General features: G+C 35.0%; 3 protein-coding genes across 9 annotated transcripts in view; 2 read left to right on the top strand and 1 right to left on the bottom strand.

Moving 5' to 3' along the window:
- The window catches only part of LOC144973209 (uncharacterized), a 19,782-nt gene extending 7,691 nt beyond the window's left edge, over positions 1-12,091 (top strand). For all 4 annotated transcript variants that reach the window (XM_078915373.1, XM_078915376.1, XM_078915374.1 and 1 more), the window contains exons 4-7: positions 1,549-1,683; positions 7,983-8,118; positions 9,512-9,643; positions 10,885-12,091. In XM_078915373.1, the coding sequence (XP_078771499.1) occupies positions 1,549-1,683; positions 7,983-8,118; positions 9,512-9,643; positions 10,885-11,084 (603 nt within the window). In that variant the 3' untranslated portion in view covers positions 11,085-12,091. The remainder of the gene's footprint in view (positions 1-1,548; positions 1,684-7,982; positions 8,119-9,511; positions 9,644-10,884) is intronic.
- The window catches only part of LOC144973219 (uncharacterized), a 498,849-nt gene that overhangs the window by 75,330 nt on the left and 396,019 nt on the right, over positions 1-27,500 (top strand). The window lies entirely within an intron of this gene.
- The window catches only part of LOC144973208 (BAR/IMD domain-containing adapter protein 2-like), a 40,994-nt gene continuing 28,453 nt past the window's right edge, over positions 14,960-27,500 (bottom strand). The window contains exons 13-16 of one of the 4 annotated variants that reach the window (XM_078915369.1): positions 26,459-26,642; positions 24,599-24,718; positions 23,299-23,580; positions 14,960-16,129 (exon numbers count right to left, since the gene is read on the bottom strand). In XM_078915369.1, coding sequence (XP_078771495.1) covers positions 16,124-16,129; positions 23,299-23,580; positions 24,599-24,718; positions 26,459-26,642 — 592 coding nt within the window. In that variant the 3' untranslated portion in view covers positions 14,960-16,123. Of the gene's footprint in view, positions 16,130-19,413; positions 20,640-23,080; positions 23,581-24,598; positions 24,719-26,458; positions 26,643-27,500 lie in introns of those variants that run through there. The other 3 variants (XM_078915371.1, XM_078915372.1, XM_078915368.1) reach the window with 3 other exon arrangements.

Raw genomic sequence — 27,500 nt, 5'->3', positions numbered from 1 at the left:
ACAACTACTACCACCACATCATCTTCACTACAACTACTACCACCACATCATCTTCACTACCACTACTGTTACAACAAAAAGGGAAGGCAGTGATGCCAAAACTCCGGTTTCACTGGAAAAAAATCTGGTCTGGACTGGACCAAAAAATTCCGGTTACAGGTAACTTCAGTCAAATTCCGTGAGCAAACACCCCTACCACCGCATCAGCATCACTGCCACTACTACAACCGTTACCACCACATCATCTTCACTACCACTACTATTACAACCACTACCATCACATCATTTTCACTACCACCACTACTACTACATCCACCACCATTACATCATCACTACCACTACTACTACAACCACCACCACATCGTCATCACCACCACTACTACTACAACAACCACCACAACCACATCATCACTCTCCACCCCAACAGCAACAAGCACCACCACCACCACATCATCACTAGCACTACTGCTACAACCACAACCACATCATTATCACTACAACTACTACTACAACAACCACTTCCACATCATCACTACTACTACAACTACAACCACCACCACATCATCATCACTACCACGACTACTACAACAAGCACCACCACATCATCACTACCACTATTACTACAACCACCACATCATCATCATCATCACTACTACTACAACTACAATCACCACAACATTATCATCACTACCATGACTACTACAACCACCACCACCACATCATCATTGCTACCACTAATGCTACAACCACTACCACCATATCATCATAACTACCATTATTACTACAACAACCACAACCACATCATCACTACCACTAGTACTACAACAACCACAACCACATCATCACTACTACTACTACTACTACAACCACAACACATGATCACTACCACTACTACAACAACCACCAACACCACCATATCATCACTACCGTTACTACAACAACCACCACCAACCACATCATCATCATCACTACCATTGCTACTACAACGACCACAACCACATCATCACTACCACTACTACACAACAACCACCACCACCTCATCATCACTACCCACTACAACAGCAACCACCACCATCTCCACATCATCTCTACCACTACTACTACTACAACCACCACCACTATTACTACTACTATTACCACTACTACTACTACTACTACTACTACTACTACTACTACTACTACTACTACTACTACTACTACTACTACTACCACTACTACAACCACCACCACATTATCATCACAACCATGACTACTACAACCACCACCACCACCACCACATCATCACTATCACTACAACAACAACCACTACCACCACCACCAGCACCACATCAACATCACTACCACCACTACTACAACCACCACAATCACCACATCATCATCGCTACCACTGCTACAGCCACCACCACCACATCATCATCGCTACCACCACTACTACAACCACAGCCACCACCACCACATCATTACAATTAAGTCTTCCATTGTATTTGAAGAACTGTGTACAGCTGGAGTGTTAGATCTCAGTGTTTCATAATTTTTTTTTTTTTACAGTTAAAAAGTCTTCCATTGTCTTTGAAGAACTGTGTACAGCTGGAGGTGTTAGATCTCAGAGGAAATAGGTTTAGTCAAGCTCCATCTGACATCTTGAATGTCCTGACAGGTCTCAAGGATCTCAAGTTAGTACAGGTATGTATAGCTTGTCACAACACGTAGTAGGGACACGTAAATAGTTGCGAAAGTGAATATCCGTATGCAATGCCTTGTTATGTAGCGATGACCATGAATCCCCTCTCATTGCTGGATTTTGAAAGTAACTATATTCAGCTAAGTGATAAATTTATACTTTTCAAATTGCTTTTTAGATTTTTAAAATCCATCAATAAACAATCAAGTCATGAATATTCATAAGCTCTAAAATTTTATAGACCCAATGAATATTCATATGGCCTTGCCCGAGAGAAAGCGTCCCTGCACATGCGCAATCACTTAAAAAGTGAACCTTGCAAAGCAATCATCGTGTTTTTAATTCTCTTGGATTTAAAATTAATTACCTACTTATATTGATGCAATAGTTATTGAAAATATATTATTTTGTGCTTAAATTATCATGTGATGATTCGTGGATCATGATTTTGTTCTTCAATTATTAAGATATTAAGTGGATTGTTATCGATTTCATTTTATCGTGCGTGATTTCGCGCTTGCACTTATTAATTGAGACAATGGCGTCGGACGCCCCACTGACCCAATTTCTTAACAGGACGGCGTGTAACAATAACAATGAAACCAAAAATAACAGCGATGACAGTGAAAATAGGAGTGATGTGTCGAGTAAGACTGAAGGTAGGAAGAAGGGCGAGCCTTCCAAAGTAAAGAGAAGTAAAAAATCAGATAATGGTGGCGACGGCGAACTTTCAGAAATTAAACAACAACTGAATAAACTCATGGCGATCATTCCGGTTGTCACGGAGTTAAAAAATGCATACGATAAGGAGGTGACAGAATGTGACACGCTGAATGACTACCAAATAATTAACAATGTTCATGATGGACAAGAAGACGAAGTGTCAGAAGCACAAACCTCTTCATCGATCTCTTATTTTAAAGACGTATCAGGTACAAAGGAAATTGAAGGACCTCTAATTAACGAGGACCTAGCAAAGGGAATTAATAATATCCTGTGCAACGGAATGCAAATATCGGATAGGGACCAACTATTTCAAAATATATATAAAACCGACAAATTGTGGCAGAATGGAGACTCTAACTTGTAATCCAGAAATTTTTAAGATGGTTCAAAAAGAGAGAGACAAACTGACTCGAGTATTCAAAAAATACAAACAACACTCATGAAAAGCTTATGCGCCATGACGATGTGTTTCGAAAAACTGACCAAAATAAATATAGAGTCAGTTTGTCAACAGGATATAGACTCCATCACTAATTCCTGTGCAGATTCCGTGGCGTTGTTAGCAGACGGGTCACACAGCCTGGATTTACATAGACGACAGAATTTTAAATCTGAAGTAAAATTGGAATTCTCGTCATTGTGTTCTGAGCAGTATCCGTGCGAGGACTCTCTTTTTGGTAAACAGTTGACAGAAAAAGTCAAAGATGTCTCGGAAACCCTGAAGGTTTCTCAAAGAGTCAATCGTGTCAAACCATACCAAAGACATCAAAACAAGCCGTTCTTTTTAAAGAAAAGGTTATCTTTTTTAGACGGGAAAAACCCTGTGTACAACAACAGGGGAAAACATTACAAAAACAACAACAACAACAACAACAAATACCAGAACTTCAGCAACAAAACTCGACAACAGGGTCGTCGCAACAAACCATATTAAATGTAAGTGAAGGAAACGATTTAGCTTTAGGTGGTCGAACAAGGCATTTTATTCATAATTGGGAAAAAATCACAGAAGACAAAATAATTTTACAATGTGTCAAAGGCTGTAAAATCCAATTCATTTCTCCACCAATTCAAAATAAAATTCCCCATCAATTGAAATTTAATGCACAGGAAACCATAGCATTAAGGGCTATAATTGGAGAATTATTGAAACAAGAAGTAATTGAGGAAAGCACTGTTGAAGAGGGAGATTACATGAATAATATTTTCTTAAGAGAGAAAAGATCGAATAACAACAAATACAGACCATTCTTAATCTCAAATGCTTGAATAAAAATTTTGTTAAATTTACTCACTTCAAGATGGAGGGACTAACTACGTGCCTTAATCTCATGCAACAAAATTGCTACATGGCATGTATTGATATATCCAATGCTTTTCATAGCATTCCAATGCACCCCGATTTTACAAAATACTTAAAATTTATGTTTGAGGGTCAAGTTTATAAATACATGGTTTTGCCTCAGGGGTTTCGAGATAGCCCAAGACTGTTTACCAAAATTTTAAAACCAGTGTTAGGTTTTTTGAGACAAAGAGGTTTTTTGTCTAGTGTGTACATTGATGATTTCTATCTACAAGACTCTAATCATAAAGCATGTCAGGAAAACGTTATAATTACGAAGCAACTTCTGACGTCGTTAGGTTTTGAACTCTCTGATAAATCTATATATGAACCTACGCAAAAGCTATTACATTTAGGTTTCATTCTAGATTCGACACTGATGAAAATAAGTTTAGGTGAGGATAAAAGAAATCATATCATCCAGATGTCAAAGAATGTGACGAGTCATACCTCCCTTACAGTAAGGGAATTAGCAAGATTAATTGGAGTCTTTGTGGCTAGTTTCCCAGCGGTTGAATATGGCCCGCTATATTATAGAGAACTGGAAATGCTTAAAATCAAATCATTAGAGACAAATTATAATTTTAATAACTATACCACTCTTAATGAAGAATGTGTACAAGAAATACAATGGTGGATTAAAGAGGGAGTTTATAGTGGGAAAATGATTTCTCATGGTAATGCAGATTTCACTATTCAAACAGACGCATCTAGTTATGCTTGGGGGGCAGTTTTCAATGATAGAAATACACACGGCATGTGGACAGAAGAGGAGTCTAAACTCCACATAAATGTTCTCGAAATCAAAGCAGGGTTGTTGGGTATTCAGTCCCTATGTGATTTTAAGAATTGTCATATACAGATCCAAATGGATAATCAGACTGCCGTTTCATACATTAATAATCTTGGGGGTACACATTCTAGACTTGTTAACTATTATACTAAACAAATCATCTTGTGGTGTAAAGAAAGAGGAATCTGGTTGTCTGCTTGTCATATAGCTGGAAAATCAAATATAGCTGATTCACACAGTAGGAAAGTTAGAATTCATACAGAATGGAAATTACACCCAGAGGTTTTTGATAGGTTATGTGAGAAATTTGGATGCCCTGAAATAGATCTGTTTGCTTCTCGTGCAAGCAGACAATTACCTATATATATGTCCTTTTATCCCGATCCTGAAGCCTGCGCCATTAACTCATTTCAACATAAATGGGATACTTACGGATATATCTTCCCACCATTTAATCTTATCTCCAGGATTCTCAGGAAAATCCAAGAAGACCAAAGTACAAAGATATTAATGGTCGTGCCACATTGGACAATAGCCCCTTGTTATCCAAAACTTATGGAAATGATGTGCCTTCCTCCTCTTTTTCTGAAGAAAGCCAAAAATGTGTTAATTTTACCATCAAACCACTCAGCAGTACATCCATTATACCCAAAACTCCAACTGATGGCATGTGTCTTATCAGGAACAATTTCAAAAGACAAGGGTTGTCCCAATACAATGTTTACCTTAAGAAATGGATTGAATTTTGTTCTGATAAACAGTGGGAGGTCGAGGAATATAGTGTTTCACACTGTCTAGAGTTTTTATTACACCTTTCTAAAAAAGGACTTTGTTATAGTGCAGTTAATACTGCTCGTTCTGCATTATCTTGCATTTTCGACCAACCTTCCATCGGAGATGATAACAAAATAAAACGTTTGATGAGAAGTATTTTCTTGGCTCACCCAAGCAAACCAAGATACACCAAAATTTGGGACGTTTCAATATTGTTAAATGTTTTGGAAAAATGCTCACCTTGTAAGGAATTAACTTTACATATGCTCACTTTCAAATTAGTCACATTATGTGCCTTAGTCACTGGACAAAGATGCCAAACCATTCACTCGTTAAATTTAGAAGAGTGTCATATTACACAAACTCGGGCCATCTTTCATGTTTCTAAATTATTGAAACATAATACCCGAAAAATAATGAAAATTCCATAGTATTACCGGGATACCCATCTAATAAACGATTATGTGTTGTAACATATTTGCGAGAATATATAAAACGAACTAAACCGTTTAGAAATTCATCTCAACTGTTTTTGAGTTATGCATGTCCACATAAACCGGTAACTAAGGAAACAATCGGTCGATGGATTAAATTGACTCTTATGAAGTCGGGAATAAATACAAAAATATTCAAAGCACACAGCACCAGGGCTGCGAGCACGTCAGCTATTACTAAAGATGTAGAAATGTCTGTCATACTTAAGGCAGCAGCATGGTCTGGTCAGAAGACGTTTGCTAAATTCTACAATAAACCAATTGTAAAAGATGATGGGACTGCATTTGGGAAAGCAGTGTTACGGAAAGCACGTTGTTGTGAGTAATTTATCCTTATTATGAACATAATTATCAGTGTCTGGATTTAACAACAGGCTGATAATGAAAACACCAACGACCAATTACAGTAATTTTTACTGAAATCATAATATGGCACCTTGTTACTCAGTGTCTGGTGGAATCACAGACTGAGTTATATTTAATACCTCATTAACAATCTATGCAGTGTCTGGCTTAGGACACAGGCTGCAAATAGATTAAACATGATTAACCTGTGTCTGAATTTAGTCACAGAGTTATGAATGTATATCATAACTATCTATGCAGTGTCTGGCTTAGGACACAGGCTGCAATAGTTTTGAAAAACTTTTTACATACTGAATGAAAGTAGATATGGAACCTCATGGCTTAGGACATCGTTCCTTTTATCATAGGTTTTAATGTTTTAATATAGCATAATGAAAGAATATGCTTATAATTGTGTATGTCCGTTTATATATTGGATCGCTACAATAGCTGTTACGGCTTTAAAGTCTCGGGCAAGGCCATATGAATATTCATTGGGTCTATAAAATTAGAAAATTAAACGAGACTTACCTGTAAGTTGAAGTTTGATTGGGATTTTATAGACCCAAGAATATTCTTAGGCCTTGACCGCCCTTCCCAATTTTATCCCACCCATGAATGTATACATCGTTTTGCAAAATTGCAAATCAATTTGAGGTCTTTTAAATTAGATAATTGATGGTAACAGCTATTGTAGCCTATTAGCTTTAAATAGTGATTGCGCATGTGCAGGGACGCTTTCTCTCTCGGTCAAGGCCTAAGAATATTCTTGGGTCTATAAAATCCCAATCAAACTTCAACTTACAGGTAAGTCTCGTTTAATTTTCTAATTATGAGTGATCCTGTTATAATAATAATAATAACATTCCTCAATAGACTGATGTTGATTTGACAAAAATAAAGTGACTCGACTGAATAAAGTTATAATTAAATGGTTATCTGTATATTGATATTGGACAAAGAAATAAAAATGAACCCATTGATTATCATAAATTATCTACTTATAAACAAGAATAAACCAACAGAAATGATACTAGATTTTAGGTTGTTGTTGAAATACTTTACATGGCAGTGGGAAGGTAGCAACTGGTATAAGCAAAAATTTATGGTAGTGTGGGATTATACATTAATCATACATATTTCATCTTGTCGTTTTAATGTTGTTTCAAAATTATTGCATGATTTATATGATTTACTTGGCAATAGATACTAATTTAAGTCAATGTATTGAAAATGAATTTTCAGGCGTATATCTGTGAAGTTCAGTTAATTTTTTTGTTAATATGAATTGATTAACATAATTGAAAATATTTAACATGTGTGCATGTTAAATATATTATCTACATTGACTTTGGATGGGGATCTTTGATAATGCTATGAGGAAAAGCTGAACTTCTTTAAGAGATAAAGGCTTTTTGGTTAGAATAAAGCATAATTTAATAATGCTGACAGTTTTCCTCGGATATTGACTTTGGAGTCAGAGGAGGAATTTCATCCTTTTAAAAAATTACATCTCCCCCCTATCAAATGTAGTGGCAGTGATAGACTTGATGTGAAGTGGAAAAACAGGTGCAATTGTTCACTCTCCAGAAATTAGCTAAAGTATCAATGATAGATTGTCATCTCAATTGCGCTATAAGTGGGAGTTAGTTCAGTAAAAATGGACTTGAAGTTAAAGGCAATTGTTAAAAATTTTCCTCCTTTTTCACTTTTTGCCACCATCAACTCTGATTTAAGAAAAATATTTTTAATAAAGTTGGTTACCAATAAATAGGATAAAGATAAGGATAATAAATTAGAAATACTTGAATTTCCAAATCTTTTCAGGAAGAAGAATCTCATGATCTTTTAACATTGCCAAACAGCTGTACTGCCGATTCAGATGATGAAGTGGAAGACTGTGATTTCAATGATACTAGTCACACTGAATGTTGGGATGATGACTCCAAATCATCTTCATCAGGTAATTTTTCTTTAGAGGTAAAGAAAAATCACCACATAGTTCTATATGTAATTATATTTACATACATTATTCTTGATGTTTGAATATTTATACCGCTGATTTGAATTATTGTATATGGAATAATTTCAAGTTTTACATTGGTTTAGATTTCACATTTAGTTGATGATTGGTTGGGGGGCTGCTGGTTTGGTTCTCTATTTCTTATGATATCCCTATGTTTCTGTCAGCCTCTTTTTCCTTATCATGGATTGGAATGACTTGGTTTTGATAAGATCCTTCCTGACTAGAGTCCTTTTAGGTGAAAGAAGCAGTATGACCTTGTTGAGTGCATGAGATGATATTTTGTCCCTTTAAATCATCTCTCTGAGCAGCTGCGTAATGGGGAACAAAAGTGTGATGTAAAAAAGTTGGTTCTAATCTCATTGGAAGTGTAAAACTAATTTTTCAGTTAACTGGATACATACATTGTGTAATTGATCTTCTGGTTCCAGAGTGATGGCATCTTATTTTCTAGTCTAAATATAGGCTGGTCATCTTATTTCTGTGCGTTAGTGAGTATGGAATTTCCGATAATGTTGACAATTATAATGGAATTATGTAGTGCCATATCAATTTCCAGAGAGCCTCTCTTGTGAAGCTAATGAGTAATATTTTATTGTGGATATGAACATGAGATGATTAGTCATTCAGATACTGGGGTGAGGGACCTTAAGTATGCATTCACAGGTAGTTGCAACTAAATGAAGTAGCCATAGAATGTTTTGTCACTATCACCTCTGCTGTATGCACTTAAGCTCCCTATCACAAGAAGACATAAACCTGATTGAGGGGCTTGGAGGAATAAAGGCTCTTGGATTGGAACGCTATCTCCCTTGAGCTGAGCAAGAAACTTCCTTGATTCCATACCACTTAGAAGAGCCATTTCGTGACTTCCAATAGACTTAAGTTCCAGAATCTGTCTAATGATTGTCACTCTGCATCATTTAACCCAGTTAGATTTATTGCGCAAACAGCCTAGAAAAAGCTGAGTATCTAAAAGAACACTGTACTGTAACATGACTTGACAGCGGTTGTAGACTGCAGAAATTAATTTGTGTAATTAGGTAGATCATCATTATATTGTAGTATAACCATCAGAGTCTGCTGTTGGCGAGTATCGTCGTAAGCAGTTCATTTGAAACATTCATCAAAGCTGTAATCAGCCAAATAGACATTGGAGATTAATTTCTTAAAGAATCTGGAAATAGCTGAAAATATTATTTTTGAATTTGGATTTTTTATTATCGAGTCAACCTCAGCTTTGCCCGGAGTGATTCTGGCAGGGATTGACTTTGAATTATATAAAGAAAAAGTAATTTTTAATTTACACCTCTTTGTTCATATTCTTGCTCAGGATCTTCGATACATCATGCTCTGTCTGTGAAAGATGATGAAGAAAATTGGGATGATGATTTGAATACATGTCAGTCTGCAGTCAATCAAAGTTCTAATAATGAATTATTGGAAACTGATGCTGGGCAGTTTGGTGAGTATTTCTTTCATTTTGTTATTTATTTTCTTGAATGAAGTTTTGTAGTGTATACATGTAATGACATGGTTTACACACCCCTTGTGGCTTGGACACCGTTTGAACCTTGAAGTTGAGGAATAATAAGGTTTTAACTTGAATTGTGTAAATAACAATAGGAAATGAAATGGAAGCTTCAATTTATTCAACAAAGACAGATACTGTGGTTGTTTTGGGTTTCCCCTTTATCAACAAAACACGATGAATGAAACACGAAAAATGAATGGGAGATGTGTGAATGGTGCCATCTCTCAATTGTTTTTTATGTTATATCCCTAGTATTTTGTTGATATAGGGGAAACCTGAAACATCCTCATCATGTGTTAGTTAAATAAATTGAAGCTTCCATTTCATTTCCTTTTGTTATTAATTTCTTCAAGATTCAAGCAGCAACATTTTTATTCACTTCAACAGTGAGAGGTTTATCATTCTCGATGAGAATTTTAGTCAACGATGAAAGGAAAATTGTGTTCCAAACTTAGCAAAGTATGCTTACTTATAAAAATTGGATGGCTTCAATTGTATAGCTACCATCTCATGGCCAGGCGGAGTTGTCTTACCAGTAAGGTGGTGGATTCGAACCCCCATCACCGCGAAGTTTTTATTCTCTTTTGTCTTCCGGCACTTTTCCACTCACTTCAGTTCTTATTATCATTATAAGTGCCTGCTCCACTCTTTTTTCTGAATTAATATTCACTCTCAATATTGGAGCTTACTCAATGTCTCAATCGTCCCTGTTATATGTTTGTGTTGAGAATATTAGGGTTATTAAGTTTAAATGCTGGCTAACAAACTTTGCAGGTTTGTGTGTTGAACCCATGACCTCAAGTTGTGAGAGTAGTTCAAGATAGACATGATGCTGGGTACCACTTTGTTTTGAGTGGTGGATGGCTTCGATTGTAGAGCTACCCTCTCACGGCCAGGCGGAGTTGTCGTACCAGTAAGGTCGTGGGTTTGAGCCCCTATCGCCGCAAAGTTTTTATTCTCTATTGTCTTCTAGCACTTTTCTACTCAACTTCATTTCTTGCATCATCAGTCTTTAGGGTTTCTAGGAAGAAAGCCTTAAGTGCTGAGATGTTGGAGTGCTTTCTTGTTTATTATGTAATTATTATTGTTGTTATTATTATTGTTGTTGTTATTACTGCATTGCAAGATTCTCACCCCCACCCTCTTATTCATTATTTTCACTTCCTACACAGAACTAGATGGTGAAGAAAAAACAGTTTCAAAGTCCACTGGTACAACTTTTGATGTGTATGGTAATGCCTCACAACGTATTGATTTGAACATCGGCCAGCATAGGATGTTACCATATCTCCTGCACCAGCCAAGGAACGTTTGGGGAGAGCGTGAGGATTCTCCTGAGGTTGTAGAGGACCAGTATGACGATGCTGTATAAATACATATCCAAAATGATTTTAACACATTAGATTTTGATTTATGAAAATTGTATGCAAAATTGTGTCTTGTCTGATTCCTCCCAGTGGCAAACACTGAATCTGGGTAAGGTAATATGTACTTGACTTTTTAAAATTTCATGTTTTTAAAGTATGAAATTTAATATTTACTGATCGGTCTTATAAATCCATGCTAGCATTCCAATTCAGTTGAAAGAAGGCATATTGAGTTCTGTCCTTGTTATCCATGTTACACTTATAGGTATTAAAAATGGTGTGCTACAAAGTGAAGTCGGTTAGTCACTCATGATGGAAATTTAAGTTATTTAAAAGCTTCCAGTTGCTTTCTTCGTGCCTTTCTTTCACTAATAGTTTGATTTTTGTATGGGCAGCAGCAAAATTTGACAGTCTGATGTATTGAGTGTATGAATCCCGAGCAATGTATACATCTTTGTATTGTACATGCTTGTCTACGGAGGAGAAGGGGGTGGAGAGGGGAAATACGGGACAATTTGTAAATTAATGAGAAAGACTAGTCTCTAAGGGATCATGTTGTTGGTCTAAGTTGATATGTATATATATATATATATAGTAAATATATGTTACTCCTTTTGCTTTAAGTTTAATTTTAAGTCTTTTGCTGCCTTCTCTTGTGTTATGAACTTTTGATTAATTGTTTTGATAACTGGTTTTATGAATTTATGGATTTTAAATGGTTTACGATGTGCAATGCACATAATTGTGGAATTGTTTTAATGTATTGGTATGATAATACATGGTATGTACAATGGTGAAGTTAGTCTTATAGACCCAACACACATTTTTACTGTGTACATGTGTACCTCAAGTTTTACTATTACTATTACATATTATGAGCCTTCAACCCTTTCAATTATATAATGATTGTTAATTTAACAAATTTTTATGTTTTAATTTTCGTTTCATTTTATGGAAAAGGCAGCAGATACTGGTGATTTATAAACTGCAATAAAGGTATTTTTTACGTGTGCGAAAATTCTTTGTCTTCACTCATGTTGTTTAAAAATGATAGAAACCGACTTACCACTCCATGGCTGGTGGGTGGAGATGCTTTCATAGTAAGGGTAATGTGCAGCCCATGGGCCTGTAACCTCTACATTGATGCGTACATTTGCCATCTTTTCTAGTATATCATATCTTTTCCACCATGGTTTTTTGTCCTTGTGTGTGATGTTGCCCGAGTCCTGCTCGAGATATTTTGCTGGAATGTGGTCAGATCAATATTTATTAAGATATACAGTGTAGCATGGAAATCTCAAACATACAAATTTCAAAGTCATGGAAATTTCGAATACATCCCGATTTCCCTTTTTAATCCCCCTATTTTCATATTGGCACTGGGTGGGTTCCTGGCCTCCCATCGTGGGCAGGGTGGCACTTACTGTGTCTTCTTTTCCCTTATATCTTTTTTCCAATTTGCTTTCTGTCTTTGTCTAGGAATGAGATAACTTGGTTTTGTCCAGGCCCTGGCCGGATACCCTAGCTGGGAGGGAGACAGTAAAGTGTATAGTTAGAATTTTGGGAGATGATATTTTTTTCCTTGTAAATCATCTCTCTGTTATGTCCTGTATTATGTTTTGTTTAGGTATTATATATGATTTGTAAACATTTGAGTGTATTCCTCTTAGTGGAGACCTGTGATTATGTCTGGGTGAGACATTTAGGTGATCTCAAACTAAGTACTTTGTTAGTGTACTTTTGGAATTAACATCTGTTCCCTTTTTGAACTATTTCCCCTTTGACTTACTTTTTCTTGCATGCTTTAATTGTACATCTAGAATTTTTTTTACTATCCAATATTCTTCCTTTCTACTGGCGCTGATATGACCTAAATTTGTTGCAAGCGCCGTAAAACCCTTAAAAACAAACAAAACATCATATTGGCAACAAGAAAATCTCGAATTTTGTCAGAGGTCAACATGGAAATCTCGGAACAAATTGAACATTCGTGCTTTCGTTCGTTGATAAAATTCTTTTGTCTTATATTTGTATTAACTGGAAATGAAGGCTGCCATCGCTTTTCATGCCAGTGATAAGTTATGCTTGTGTATGATGTGGTGTGTGTTTTAAAAACAATGCAACTTGTCACATGCTTTTAAAGATCTCACTGAATTTGCTTTACTGGAATGTGAACAAATAACAGATCACGTAACATCCTCAGTTCACGTCCGATTTCTCACCAGGTTGACACGTTTTTTTTTTTGGCTGTTATATCTGTAGCTTGTAAAAATACAACAAACTTGAGCTTTTATATCAAGCAATAGCCACTCAATGTACTTTACAATCCAGCAGTAACACTTAACTAGTAGTTCAAGACATTACGTCTGAAAGGTGTTATTACTATTATTTTCAATAGAGACATCAATGTTCCCAGCCAAGTACTCATTTTACACCTGAGTATGATGAGGAAATGTGGTAAAGAGTCTTTTTCAAGGGCTCATTTTTTACACTGCCCTGAGCAGAGCTTGAACCATGAACCTACCGGTTTAAAGGTGAGTGTGATAGTCATATATGTACCACAAAACCACAAAGCTGCTGGATGGAAATCATTAACTCACTCAACCCTAACACCGACTATATCAGTAGTATACCCGGGGTTACTTTTACCCAAGCCTATTTATTACTTTTTTTCTGAGACAAATTATAGGCGTAGTGTCAAAGCTAATGTCCTTAATTTGTACATGTTAATGGTATTTGAATAAAACTAGCTATGCACATGTTCATTATCAATATCAATACATTTTTTTTCTAATTTTGAAAAGTAGCAAAAATCTCTAGGATTGAGTGAGTTAATGTATTTTTACCTCGTGTGGAAGTAACATTATGTGATGGTCTAATATTATAACTTAATTTGTTTCCTTATTTATTTTGCTTCTTTTCATTAAAATTTTTTCAATCTCAGACCAACGTCCTTTTATGAAAATATCAAAGTGACACGAGGGAACAGGCACTGGTGTATGATAAAGATCTAAAAAAGTGCGTGAAACAGCGCCAGAAAAAGCAAGAAATAGAAGAAAGAAACCATCACAAAAAATTAGCCCACTTCAACCCCAGATGAAAAAGAAAATTGTGGACAGAGTATCAACTTTGTCCACACTGTTTTGACCTCTAAAAAAGCTATAAGTGTTATAATTTTGATGCAATATTATCAGTTTTTTGTTTGTTTATTTTTCATTATTTAACCCAGAGAAACCGATGACTGCCAAATTTTCCTTTAATTTTCCCAAATAACTTAGTATTGGAGTATTTTTATGGCGAACGTCACAAAAACGACCATTTGGCTCAGTCTCATTTCTACAGGTAATCCCCAGTGTCCTGATAGCTCAATGGGTCAAGCACTCGCCTCACAGTAAAGTAAAGGTCTGGTTTTGATCCTGTTTTGAGTTGATATATTTTTCTGACATCTCTATCCAGCCAGCAGTGTTTAGTAGTTGGGGTTTGTTTGATCATGCAGAAAGTACTTTGCGATAGACTAAACTCCTATCTAAGGGCAGCAAACAATTGTTACTTATGCTACACAGCTCTGATTTTATTAGATTTTTCGCTCTTATAGAATTCTATATTTATTTTTCATTGAAGCAAAAAGCAAAAAAAAAATAAAAAAAGGAATCGGAAGTTCCAGGTCAAAGTGTATTGTACTTTTTCATTTGTAGCATAAGTGCAGACACACTTGAATATTGGACAACCTAATGCTAAACATATTGGCCTCAATAAAGAAATATTCTTCTAAAATCCTTATAAACTAGGGTCAGGAATTCTTTATCTCACTGTTGTGATTTTCTTTTTTAGAAATTGGAAAATTATAGGATTGAACAAATAAGTTAAAACTCTCTTCTTGTAGAGTTGTTTAATTATTTAATGCAAGTTCGAGCATTTTGAAATATGAATTATTCCAGTTCCTGAAAACAATAATCACGTGAAGTTAACACAATAAGTGGATAGGCGCTGATTCGATATGAGTTGTCTTAAATGCTAATAAATAAAGGATAGATTTGAACAAAAAACAACCCAAACCAAAGACAAAACTGAACAGACAAATGGACAATGGATTATATATTTGCAAATTACATAAATCTTGAAAATTATAACAAAATGTAATCTTAAGAAAGGCAATTGTGAAGGAATTCTATCATACTGAGTTAGGCATCATTTTATGTCACATTTTGTATAAACATATCTGATTTGATGCAAAATGAAAAGTGGTACAGTAGATAGGATGGGCTCATGAATGAAATAATATCGAATGAAATAAATAATAATATATCATCAATGAGGCTGTGAAAGACGAATAGATGAATCTTATGTCAAATTATTAGCCCCGATGAATCTTACTTTTGAAAATAAATGTTAAGAAATTTAAAAAGCTTTATATTGTTTCCCCATTAAAAACTCTGATCGAGACACATTTCGGAATTAAAACTATTTTAGCAGCATATAAAATTTATTTTAAATGTTGTCCTCATAAAAACTCGTAAACTCAATTCAGAACAGCAATTCATAATAATAAGAAAAAAAATAAAATTATCAAGATACCATCGATATTATTTTATTTTTAAAAAACTCTAAATACCTATCAAAATTGGAATGTGCAAGGATGCAAGACACGTTGTAAAAAAAGTGTGGGCGTGCTGCTCTAAGGATAAAGGCACTGCTAAGATTTTAAAGTGAAAGGTTCTAAGTATAAATTGTACTATAGATAGAATTAATTAGAGTACAAAATAAAATAACAATTTAAAAATATGGAAATATAGCTATAATGGTATTGTCCATACCACCAATGGCACAAGAAATAGGTTTGGAATGTTGAAGAGAATAATCATGCTCGAAACTATGGAGATTTGATTACGTTATCCAAATTTGGTAGAAAAATAATGTTTAAAAAAAAAGCGAAATACTGTTTTTTAAATATATGATTATGGTCTAACACACTTAATCTGCAAACATGTCCTGATGAAAGAGAAAGCTACCAGCTTAAAACGTGACCCCTGGTCTCAATTTGATCTTATGTCTGGGAAGGGGGGGGGGGGGGGGTGCAAGCTTTATAAAAAATTGAATTTTAAGTGAAGTATTTTGAGAAATTACATTCCTTGATCTCAGTTGGGTATATTGAGTCAAATGAAATGTCATAATTGATATCTAAAAGTCAATGTCATTGTCCTATTCTTCCCGTCATAATGCCGGATTTAAACCGTAGGTCACATTTGATAAATATTAAGACTACATGTTGCAATTTACAGTTATTACTCAAACTTTGACTTGACTGGCAAAGACAAATAGTATTTATAGTCGTTAAATATCAAACGCTCTTAGTAATTATGTCATTAAATAGGATCATTTTGCCTCAGTAAGGCACCTTGCCTCTTTGACTTGTGACCAATTAGAGCACGGTATCGAATTTTGTGGCAGTGTATTTACTTGGAAAAAAAAAATCCAAGTCTTTAAATTAGGAAAACAAGGGAAATAAATCTGAAAATAGAATTCTCCAAATCCACAGGTAAAGTTTCTTCTTGAGGCAAAATCACCCCATTTGATGGTATACGTTCGTATATTATGTACAGTGTTTCTCAGTTGGAAAAAAAAAAAAAAAAAAAAAAGAAATAGCAGGAATAATCTGAAACAACAAACCAAAAGTGAAATCTTGACAGACAGGACACAGCCTCTTCATCATATTATACTATTGTGACCGATGCCTTGAGGTAAAATTCGTACATTATGTACAAATGTGTTTCTCATTTGAAAAAAAAAATGAAATAGCAGGAATAATCTAAAACGACAAACCAAAAGTGAAGTCTAAACACAGGACAGAGCCTCTTCATATCATTGTGAGCTATGCAACGACGTAAAAGTCGTACATTATGCACGAGTACACGGTGTCCATTTAAAATGTGTAATTGGTTGGGATATGACACATACGTTCAAAAAGACCACTTAATAGTTACCACCATCACTCCAGTAATCAGAGAGCAACATTATAATAACACAATATTATAATATTAAAATATTTTTTGAAGAAAATGGTGAATACATATTTAGTAGGTTTTGATAAGCATAGTAGAAGAAATCAGACTTTGACCATTAAATAAACGCATGCTTTTATGATACAAGAAACGACAATTGTCCTGATTTTCACAAGACGTTTAGATCATCTAATACTTATATAGCAGTTGCACAATTTCTGCAACGATAATAAAGTCATTTGAGGTAAAAAGGTAAAAAACTAAACAAAACACTTTCCCCCTCCCGACCCCCCCCCCCCCCACTTAAAAGACCAAATACAAAACCATTTGTAGCTCGAACTCGAAATTGATGAAGGGAAGAAAATAAAATGAACATAAAAGATAGCTACTCAAGATGTGTGTCTCTCCACGGCCAATTTGTTTGCATGTGATTATTTACAATTACAATTCTACGAGTAATTCTAACGAAAAAGATCTTTAACCTTAAGCCAATTTAATACCGAGGTAAGTCCATGTAAAAAGTGAATTTAGGACAGATCACAAGACTTTTATTCAAATCTGAACGGATTTATTCATATGTAATATATTTAAAAACCGTTTTCTTTCAAAATATCACAGTGAAAGTAATCTGATACAGACTTGAGCTGAGAAAATAATAATAATAATAGAACTTTATCGTCCAAGGAAATGGAAATTCATTTTGGTTCACTTTGATGCCAATATAAAATACAATTATAGCATAGTGGACATAATATATACGTATTCACACAACATACACATAGGCAACATATTCATGTACACACAGCCATACACATGCACAATTGGTTTGATGGTTGGTGATACCATTTTGTACAGGATAAGAAAATCTCTGTAAAAAACACTATAATAGCACGTGCAATGAAAAAGGCATATGAATATTATTGCATTCATATAACGCATATCCATAGATCTCAGTAATCCGATGTATTAAAATATGAAATCAAAATGGGATTGAGAAAATATTTGCATCACTTGCTATTTTCGATACTAGAAAAATTTATCATTCTCATCGACAAGAAAATATTAAATCAACCCAAAGTTTATAATTTAAACGTTTACATTCTTTTCAGCTACGGATCAATGCCAACCTGACATACTACAATGCTGGGACGATGGGTCGCTGACGACGTGTACTTATCTGCAGGTCTGATAACCCAAAGTGTTATGAGCGTCTTGTTGTAATGGAAATACAGTGATCTCCCTTTATAAGCACTCCGGCTACAACAACGCTCCGGCTATAAGTACACTTGGGGCCCGAAATAGAATTTTTACTATATAAATTTACCCCTCATCGAAAAAGACTCCGCTTCTTAGCACGCTCAGTTTTCTGAGCATTACTTAAAAGTTATAAAAACAAACAAAAAAACCCAAAAAACAAAAAACAAAAAAAATCAAAACAAACAAAAACAAAAGAAAATAAATAAATAAATGAAAAGAAAAATACAATGTTTTTATGATACAAAAGATTAACAGTCGTGGTTAACAGAAACCATCAAAATGCTGTTTGAGTGACGTATGGTTCACACCTCACTATTCCATCATTACTTCCCTTACTTGCACAAAACAATTATCACCTCAATGGACGTCCGTCTTGAAATTTTGAGTGATAACAATAATAGGCATTCTCGAAAACTCATTGAAACTACGGGGAGAGGGGTAGGAAAGGTCATATTGCCCAATTGTAGTGATGTTGATACGGTGTCATGAGCGGGGTAAAGGAAGGCAGGGCCCAGTCTGTCCTGTCACCAGATGTGGTCATAATAATTAAGGATTAATTAATCATCGATCAAAACAGTCATTTTGATGCCCACACTTTGTTTACAGAGTGTGCTTAAGATATGAGGTATGGAAACTAATTTCGGCTCCTTTGTGACTTTCTTGATTTCACGCATGCGTCTGTTGACAAGTCCATTTTTGTTACATATCTGCAGTCTGCAACAATAATCCCAGAGGTTAAATAAGCAATTAAAACCATCAGACTTAATTGCCGGGAACACAGTCGAAACCAGTTCACAGAAATAGAGGGTTACATAAACATGCATCGAATCCAAAGACAAACAAGCAGAAATCGCAAGCTTCTTTACCCCTCGTTTCTAACCTATGATTGGCGTAATGTTGCCACATATTTTTTCAGGGTTTGTTTACCATAAAAATAATAATGAATCCAAAAATATTTCTTTAAAGTTGAAAAAAAAAAGAATTTTTAATGGGCCAATGGCAATTCCAAGCAATCAACCCATTGCATACCATTATATACACACACACACACACACACACACACATCTTGTAACTTAGAGTATGTTTTGAATACTGCAATATGTATGACAATTGAACACAGACTTAGCAAAAAAATAATTATTAAAAAACCGAATCCACTTATAAGCACAATCCGGATGTAATCACGCTCTGCTTGATTCCCGAGGACTATCTATGCTTATAAACGGAGACAACTGTATTCACAAACCCACGTGACATATTGTCCATTACAACAATGTTAAATCATACCATAAATTACGTTCGGTTATCAGACGTGCAAAAATGTCCACATCGGTCACTTATTCTGAATTGATCAAGGTATGTTGTGAGGAATCTTTTAAATTTATATTGGATTGTCGAATATAATGAAATTGTATATGGAAAAGGAGATTCAATGCAAAACAACACAATAGTAAAGTAAGAACATTATTATCACAATTTTCTGTTATATTTAAATATCTGTACAAACTTGCAATGTTTATTTTATAACATTTGAATGTAGTTGTATAATATTAACCAGCTGACTGCTTTACTCTGGAACAAAACCCAACTTGTTTTTGACCAGAAAACTCGTCCTTCAAATATCGATCGAATTAAATGACCCACATCTTAACAAAAACTCTCAATTTTAAACCCGCGTCTTTCCAGAGTAAGGCAGTTAACTGGTTAAATACCTCGAACAGAACGAATAACGATGATGGTATTCACAGGAGATCGTTTGAAGAAGAAATACTTTAATAGATGAACTGTATAGTATACTGTATTCCACGTGTAGCGTATATTAGACAAACTAAAGATGATGGTATTCACAGGAGATCGTTTGAAGAAGAAATACTTTAATAGATTTGAAATAGTTGTATAGTATACTATATTCCTCGAGTCGCGTGTATTAGACAAAATAAAGATGATGGTGGTCACGGTAGATCGTTTGGACAAGAAAAAAATTAATAGATTTGATATTGAAATTCACCACAATGTGTTTACTAACGTAACATTAAAATCAAAACAATATGGTAACAAATGGCGAATACCAGTGAGAGCGGAAACATTTGTCCACATTAGATTAAGATAGATAAAATAACATTTTACAACTGGTTGAAAGTGAATGCAAAGATTTGCTAACTATGATATCCAATAAAACAGTGTGTAAAACAAGTTGATATGACGTCATTGCTGTCTCGATTAATTTGATGTCTTCACAAGAAGTTGGGGGCTGAGCGATCGTTGGTTTTTGTTCTTCGTAGACTCCTAGTATTGAGTTCATCCCTGTGGGTGGTAGAGAACAAGGACAAATTATATATTGCATGGAATATTTTAAAATGTAGGTCATGCCCAATAATGTTTAAATATGTGATCCGCCATCTCAAAACGGTAATATGTCGAGATGGACTAGGTGCTAAGTATGGAATTTATAGAGACAAATATCAAACTTTGGCTTAATTTCTTATCGTTATTGTGGAGAATTAATGAAATTTCTTACATTGCAAAAACTGAAAGTTCGTATTTCTTATCCATTTAGTCTTAAATTCACGTTATTGGGTCTGATTCATCACGACATAATACCGTTAGAGACGCAGGGTAACATATACTTGTTAACCGTGAAAATAGTGGTCTAAACTTAGTTGTTTTATCACTGAAACGGCTGCTGTCTTTAACGGTCAGTAAATGTTTGTTATTATCAGGACTTTGATATGGTATTGCAGCGGAAGGCCTAAACAAGTTACATCAATGAGGGGATGACAAGACCTCCAAAATTTCTGCCCAAAATTGACATATCTCGAGATATGCCTGCAGAAATATATGTTTCCTTTTCAGATAAATAAATACAGTACGTTCAAGACACTATACAGATTTCATGTTGGTTGCAGTAATTGTAATCCGTACGCCAAGCTGGGCAAATACACGTGTTTATATATTTCGTAACCATTACTGTGCGATCTATGCCTAAACAATGTTCAATACATCCGGACAATCCAAAGGAATTGAATTTAAATGATAGCCTTATAATTATAGAACATAATAATTGTTTATTGCCCAATGTTAGCAACCACCGATATCAGTGCACTTTAGCACTCGACGTAGCCATCCAACTAATATGCAGTGACGTATGTAAATTTATCCAAGGCACCTAATAGCTTTTTTGACAGCACATTTTGAATAAGAACAGACGAAAAACGTGAGTGAAGTCAGTTCCTCGGGTGTAGTCAATGTATCTGGCATGTCAACCATATAATATCATTGGGTATATTGACCTCACTCACTCTGTTCATATTCTAAACTTCACTGATTTCTGAATGTCGGCGTCACCACAGTATAGTATAGTGACAAACCGTTTCATCAATTTTCTTTTCTCCCCATCAAAATGATTTTTTACCCAATTTCTTACAGTATGAATAAATGGTATGTTATACCAAAGCGCATTTTGAGGGTTATTGTGAGTTTAAGAGCGCACTGCCTAAAAAGCACGGAGAACTTTATGACCACACTGATGTCATATCTTGAAAAATATTTTTTTTTTCATATTTTGTGATATTCCGTCCAGTCAAAAAATCATTTCTTTTCAGTTGAGAACGTCATGTAATCAAGAATGAATTGAATCATATTAGTGATGAAATAATATGTAAAGACAAGAGAGCAGAAAGCTTTTGAAAATCAACCCGTGTCTGTCTGATAGCTTGTCAAGTACAAATTTACCGGACCCCCAACAACTTCCTTTTTCTTTACCCCCCCCCCCCCCTCTCAAGAATACAATTCTTAATTCCTCTTTATTTTTGAACGAGTTCAAAACAAGGAGGGGTGGGGTGGTGGGAGAGGGGGGTCTGACTATGACGTGAATAAATAGCATGCACACACATTTTATTATTATACTTTAGACAACGCAAATGCCAAAAAATTACAGGAAAATGTTTTTTAAAAAGAGAAAAGGCAAGAGCTTTTTAAAAAGAAAAAGTTAAATTTTGATCGGCAAACAATAATCATACATCATCAAAAAATATAAAAGTAATTAGATGAAAATTTTACAAGGAAGAAGTAAAGGTTGTATTTTCATCAAGAATTGCTATCATTTTCTTAAAATAACGATGGAGATCACTGCTCTTGAAACTGAGTAGCTAAAGGAGTCATTTATGACTTTTTCTTTAACTGTTGTAATCAAACTATTATTCAGTTAAATCTCAAAGTTGTGTACCCAAAAGCTTTTGTGGCCAAATCAGACCAATTTACGTATAACATTAATTTGCTCTTCAGTTTGGAACGAGATAGGAATAATCAAAATTAAACCAAACTCATTATAATTCTCAATCTTACAACTGTAAACAGTGGAGGATATATATATATTATATATTTTATATATATATATATATATATATATATATATATATATATATATATATATATATATATATATATATATTTAAATCATCTCAGAAGTCTTTAACTTTCTAAACACAAATACTTTCTTAATAACCTCCCAAATGATTTTATCGACTGGAACCAACCTTTATGGAGTTTGTGGCATACACAGTGAAAAGTGAGTTTGAAAAAGACTTAGAAAAAGGAATGAAACAATTTACATTACAGTACATGAAGAATTAAGATGACAACTAGTCACAAGACCTTTCAAAACACCATCTTCAAGCAACAGCTAACGATACATAATCAGGTTTTTATTTCTTACAAACTCTAGCAGCCCCTTTCTCACATCTTACTTCAGAGACGAAGACGGTGGCGGCGGTGGTGGTGGTGGCGGCGGAGGGGGTGGCGGAGCTCCTCCTGGGGCGCCGTCCGAATTTGGTGGAGGTGGCGGTGGGGGGTGGGACTTTTGGGATACTGGGGGTGGTTGGTGTCTCATGGTCGTAGGAGGGTATGGGTTACCAAATGTGGAGATTGGAGGTGTAGGAGGCTCGAAAGAAGGGGGTGGGGGCACGCTAAATGTAGGTGGGGGTGCTGCATGGGGTAGGTAGGTCCCTAAGGAGTTTGATCGTGGTCTACCAAGTAATGGGGAGTTTGGGGTAGTCTGTGAACCTCCTGTGTGGTATGTAGAGTTGTGGCTATTTGGCTGGCCCATGCTGTATATGGTACCATATTGGGAACTTATGGGAGGGGGAGGGGGTAAGGGATGGTTCATATCCATTCCTCCAGGTGGCTTCACTGGACGTCCATCGGCCGAGAAAATTGTAGAGGAAGGTGACATGATCATGCCCATGCCCTGGTGGTTACACAATGGAAAATAAGATTGTTAGAAATTCGTATAGGTTTAGACCATAATAATAATCTTTCTTGTCATTATTGTAAAATGAATTAATAGGTTTTACAGGAGTGATAGATTATACAGAACAAAATGTATACACATTTAGATAGTTGATGGTAAGTATACAATTATAAACATTTGGGTACAAATAAATATGTACAGATCCGCTTTCAAATTGTAATCAATACAAGAGCATTAACACCCACAGTTATAACATTTAAATATAATTCCGATAGTTGGTGGTGGACTTAGTCACTTGGCATATCCCCCCCCCCTCTCTCTCTCACTCTCTCTCTCTCTTTTCAACTGTCCGTGTTGCCATTTTTCATGATTATTATATGGCTGTAAAGTTTAGATAGCGTCATTTAATTCAATTCACAAAAGATAACCAATCAATTTGGGGTTCCCGATTGGTCATTTGGGAGAGCACTCACTTCTCAAGCGTAGAGACAGGTAGAGATCCCGGGTGCAGTCGAGATATTATTTTCTTAACCCCATGACCACTCAGCAGTGATAAGGTAACTGGATCTGTTAGGCGGACAATGCTTTGAGATAAACCAGGGTCCTATCAAAGGGACAGCAAGGAAGTGATATTGTCTGCTTAACAGAATATAGAAACCAACATGATCGCTATCTACAATGGACACTGAGGGATTTCTAATACGCTTCAATAGTCGTAACGTCAATTCCCTCGTAATGACGCATGGTAACTTAGTAACTGGCTCTAAACTATCGGAACAATGGCGGACGCCCTTATGAAATATTTCTCCGACGAGCATAAAAACGTAGTCAGAGGGGAAAAAAAAAACATTATAAATCTCATCATGTTTTGACTTTTACACATTCTTATCACAAGACACATGAAAAGTTCTAACCAGCATGAAGAATAAAAAGTACCGATTTTCTTTGTTTAGAACCACGACGGCTGCCATTGCTGAGCGACGTGACATCGACTATTGAATCCAATTGTACATACCTGCGATCCGACAATGCCCTCTGACGAGACCATCTGGTACACTGAAGTGTCCGTTGGATAGGCTGATGGTATTTGAGAGCCCACGGTGCTGGTAGAGGTGAGACTGCTGTTGTCAGACGGCTGGAAAATAAAGACGAGCGGGATTGAAGACAGCTTTCACTAAGTTCTGAGTCTGGGACACTAGAAACCAAAGTGTACTTATTTACCAGCCAGATAATCCAAACTATACCATCTTATTGTTTTGAAATGAAAATGAAATGATGAAAAATCAAGAAGGACATTTTCAATACAATAGAAGAAACGAAATTGACGCCACTCAGCTCTTTATTATTGTTTTCGGACAGCCATGTTTATGATAAGTTTTTATTAATTTTATATCGATCAGATTAGAAACGCTCACGATTACACACAGTTTTGATGAGCTGGTACTTTATATCCGGTTGGCGGATGTTGTATTTTACCTAAACGAATAGAATCAATACAAAATTTTGCCCAATACCATTTATTAGGAATTGGCTCGTAACTTGCGTTCGGTTATCAGATTTCTGAAAAAATAATAATCCCGTTCTAAAAATAAAAATACATATAGTAAATAGATACAAAATAATACACAACGACTTCATTAAAAGTTGTAATAATTTTTTAAATGGATATCCCTTCAAATTTTAATTGTTGCTTTTAAAGAAATAATGGCGTTTAAGTACCTACTTATTTCTGAGTACATGGGAATCGCAATGTTACACTATTTCCTGCAATTTTATCTACTCTTTTATTACTTTGAGCACACATCATGACTCAGAATGATACTGCATAATATTATGGATGCATTTAATATTTTTTACTATATATTTGTTAGGTATTATATTAAACATAGTTAATGTTTATTTTCCAAATATCTAATATTAGCGTGGCTCAGCGGTACGGTCTTTGCTTCGTACCAGGAAGGTACCGAGTTCGATCACCCACCGTTGCGTTGTGTGGCCTTGAGCAAGTCACCTCACCCTAGATCAATTTGCGGTGCTGCACTGCGGCTGACGCCTGGGTTATTCCAGTCTTCCCTTGGAATATATAAAGATAAATTTCCCCTATGGGATGAATAAAGGGAATTTTATTATTAAAAAAAATATTTATATTCTACTCCATCATCCTTCTTTTTCTCATTTCCCTTGTTTTTTATTTTTGTATAATCGTTTTTGATTCTAGGTCCAAAAAGTCACTGTACTGTTGATAAACTTAAAAGACCAAGAACTGCGAGACATACAACGTGGCAGTAATAGCAAACTAAAACAACCAGTAATCAATATAGGAAGGGCTCGTTGACAGCACAGCCTTTATAAGGAAAATGGAAAGAAAAATAAATTGAGTAGATGTTACTCATATATAAGGGAACAACACAAAACAAACAACGTTTGTAATCAATACAAGAGCATTAACACCCACAGCGTTTTGTTCCCTTATATATGAGTCACATCTACTCACTTTATTTTTCTCTCCATTTTACTGGCTCATTTAGGCACCTCTAGTTTTGGTTTTATAAGGACAGCAACTTAATTATTACTATTACAAAAAAAGTTTTGACTTTTACGTTCGTTCTTCATAAGTTGATTTTTTATTGCTGTAAGAGGAAAAATATCTCTCAAAATAACACCCGCCAATAAGATTAATTGGCTGGTACGACGTGCACTCATTGCAGGTCTGATAACCCAATTCCTTATGGGCTCCTTGTTGTAATCGAAATCTTAAAAAAAAAATACGCAAAATATTGTCCATTACAACAATGTTAAACTAGGCCCAGAAGTAGGTTCGGATGTCAGATCAGACCTGCATATATGTACACATCGGGCTGGTAGAATGACTTACCTGAGGTGAAAATGCATCATGAATCATTTTCAACATGGCCGGTTCGTGCAATGACTTTGGTCGTTTCAAAGTTCCTGGGGTGTTGGCCTGAGTAGGCTGAGTATCAAAGGTGAATGGTGCGTTGAGGGCGATAAGACTATGTTCTTTGAGGTCGCTGATGCTCTTGGCTCTTGTCGGTGGGGGTCTGGATTTTTGAATATATTTATGAAAAAAAAAATTAACCTAAACAATAGCTTTATTCATGCTAAGAGTTTAGCTTGAGTCATAACAACGAAATAACAACAACAAAAAATCCAACTCAAAATTAAATAAAAAAGAACAAATAAAAAAACAACAACTAAACAACAAAAACATAAAGATAAAAATAAATTAAACAAACAAAAACAAAACAAAACAAATAAAATAACAATGAAAAACAATAATAAAAAACATCAGTAAAAAGATAAAACAAAAAACAAACAAACAAACAAACCAAAAATTTAAAGAAACCAAAAAAAACCCCTCAGAAAAACAAAAGAAAAATCCCCACCCCCCGAAAAACCCCAACCAAACAAAACAAAAAAACTAAACATAAAACAAACAAAAATAAAAAAACAAAACAAAAAAAAAACAACCAAAAACAAAAACAAAGCCAAAAAAAAACAAAAACAAACAAAACAAAAAAAAAAAAACAACCCAAAAGCCCCAGGAAAATGAAACAAAGAAAAACAAAAACAAAATAAAACGACAACCCTTGCCCTCCCAAGCCAAAATAAAACTAAACAAGAAAAAAAAAAATGAAGCATGATGCATGATGATGATGATGATGATGATGATGATGATGATGATGATGATGATGATGATGATGATGATGATATGATGATGATTATTATTATTATTATTATTATTATTATTTATTATTATTATTATTATTAATATTATTATAATTATTATGATAATGGTGATGATGATGATGATGATGATGATGATGATGATGATGATAATGATGATGATAATGATGATGATGATGATGATGATGATGATGATGATGATGATGATGATG

The sequence above is a fragment of the Berghia stephanieae genome, chromosome 5 (genome assembly GCF_034508935.2).
Source record: "Berghia stephanieae isolate SIO BIC M18660-M18661 chromosome 5, UCSD_Bste_1.3, whole genome shotgun sequence".
Classification (NCBI taxonomy): domain Eukaryota; kingdom Metazoa; phylum Mollusca; class Gastropoda; order Nudibranchia; family Aeolidiidae; genus Berghia; species Berghia stephanieae.
Note: the sequence above shows the minus strand (reverse complement) of the source record. Positions and strands in the feature narration are given on the sequence as shown.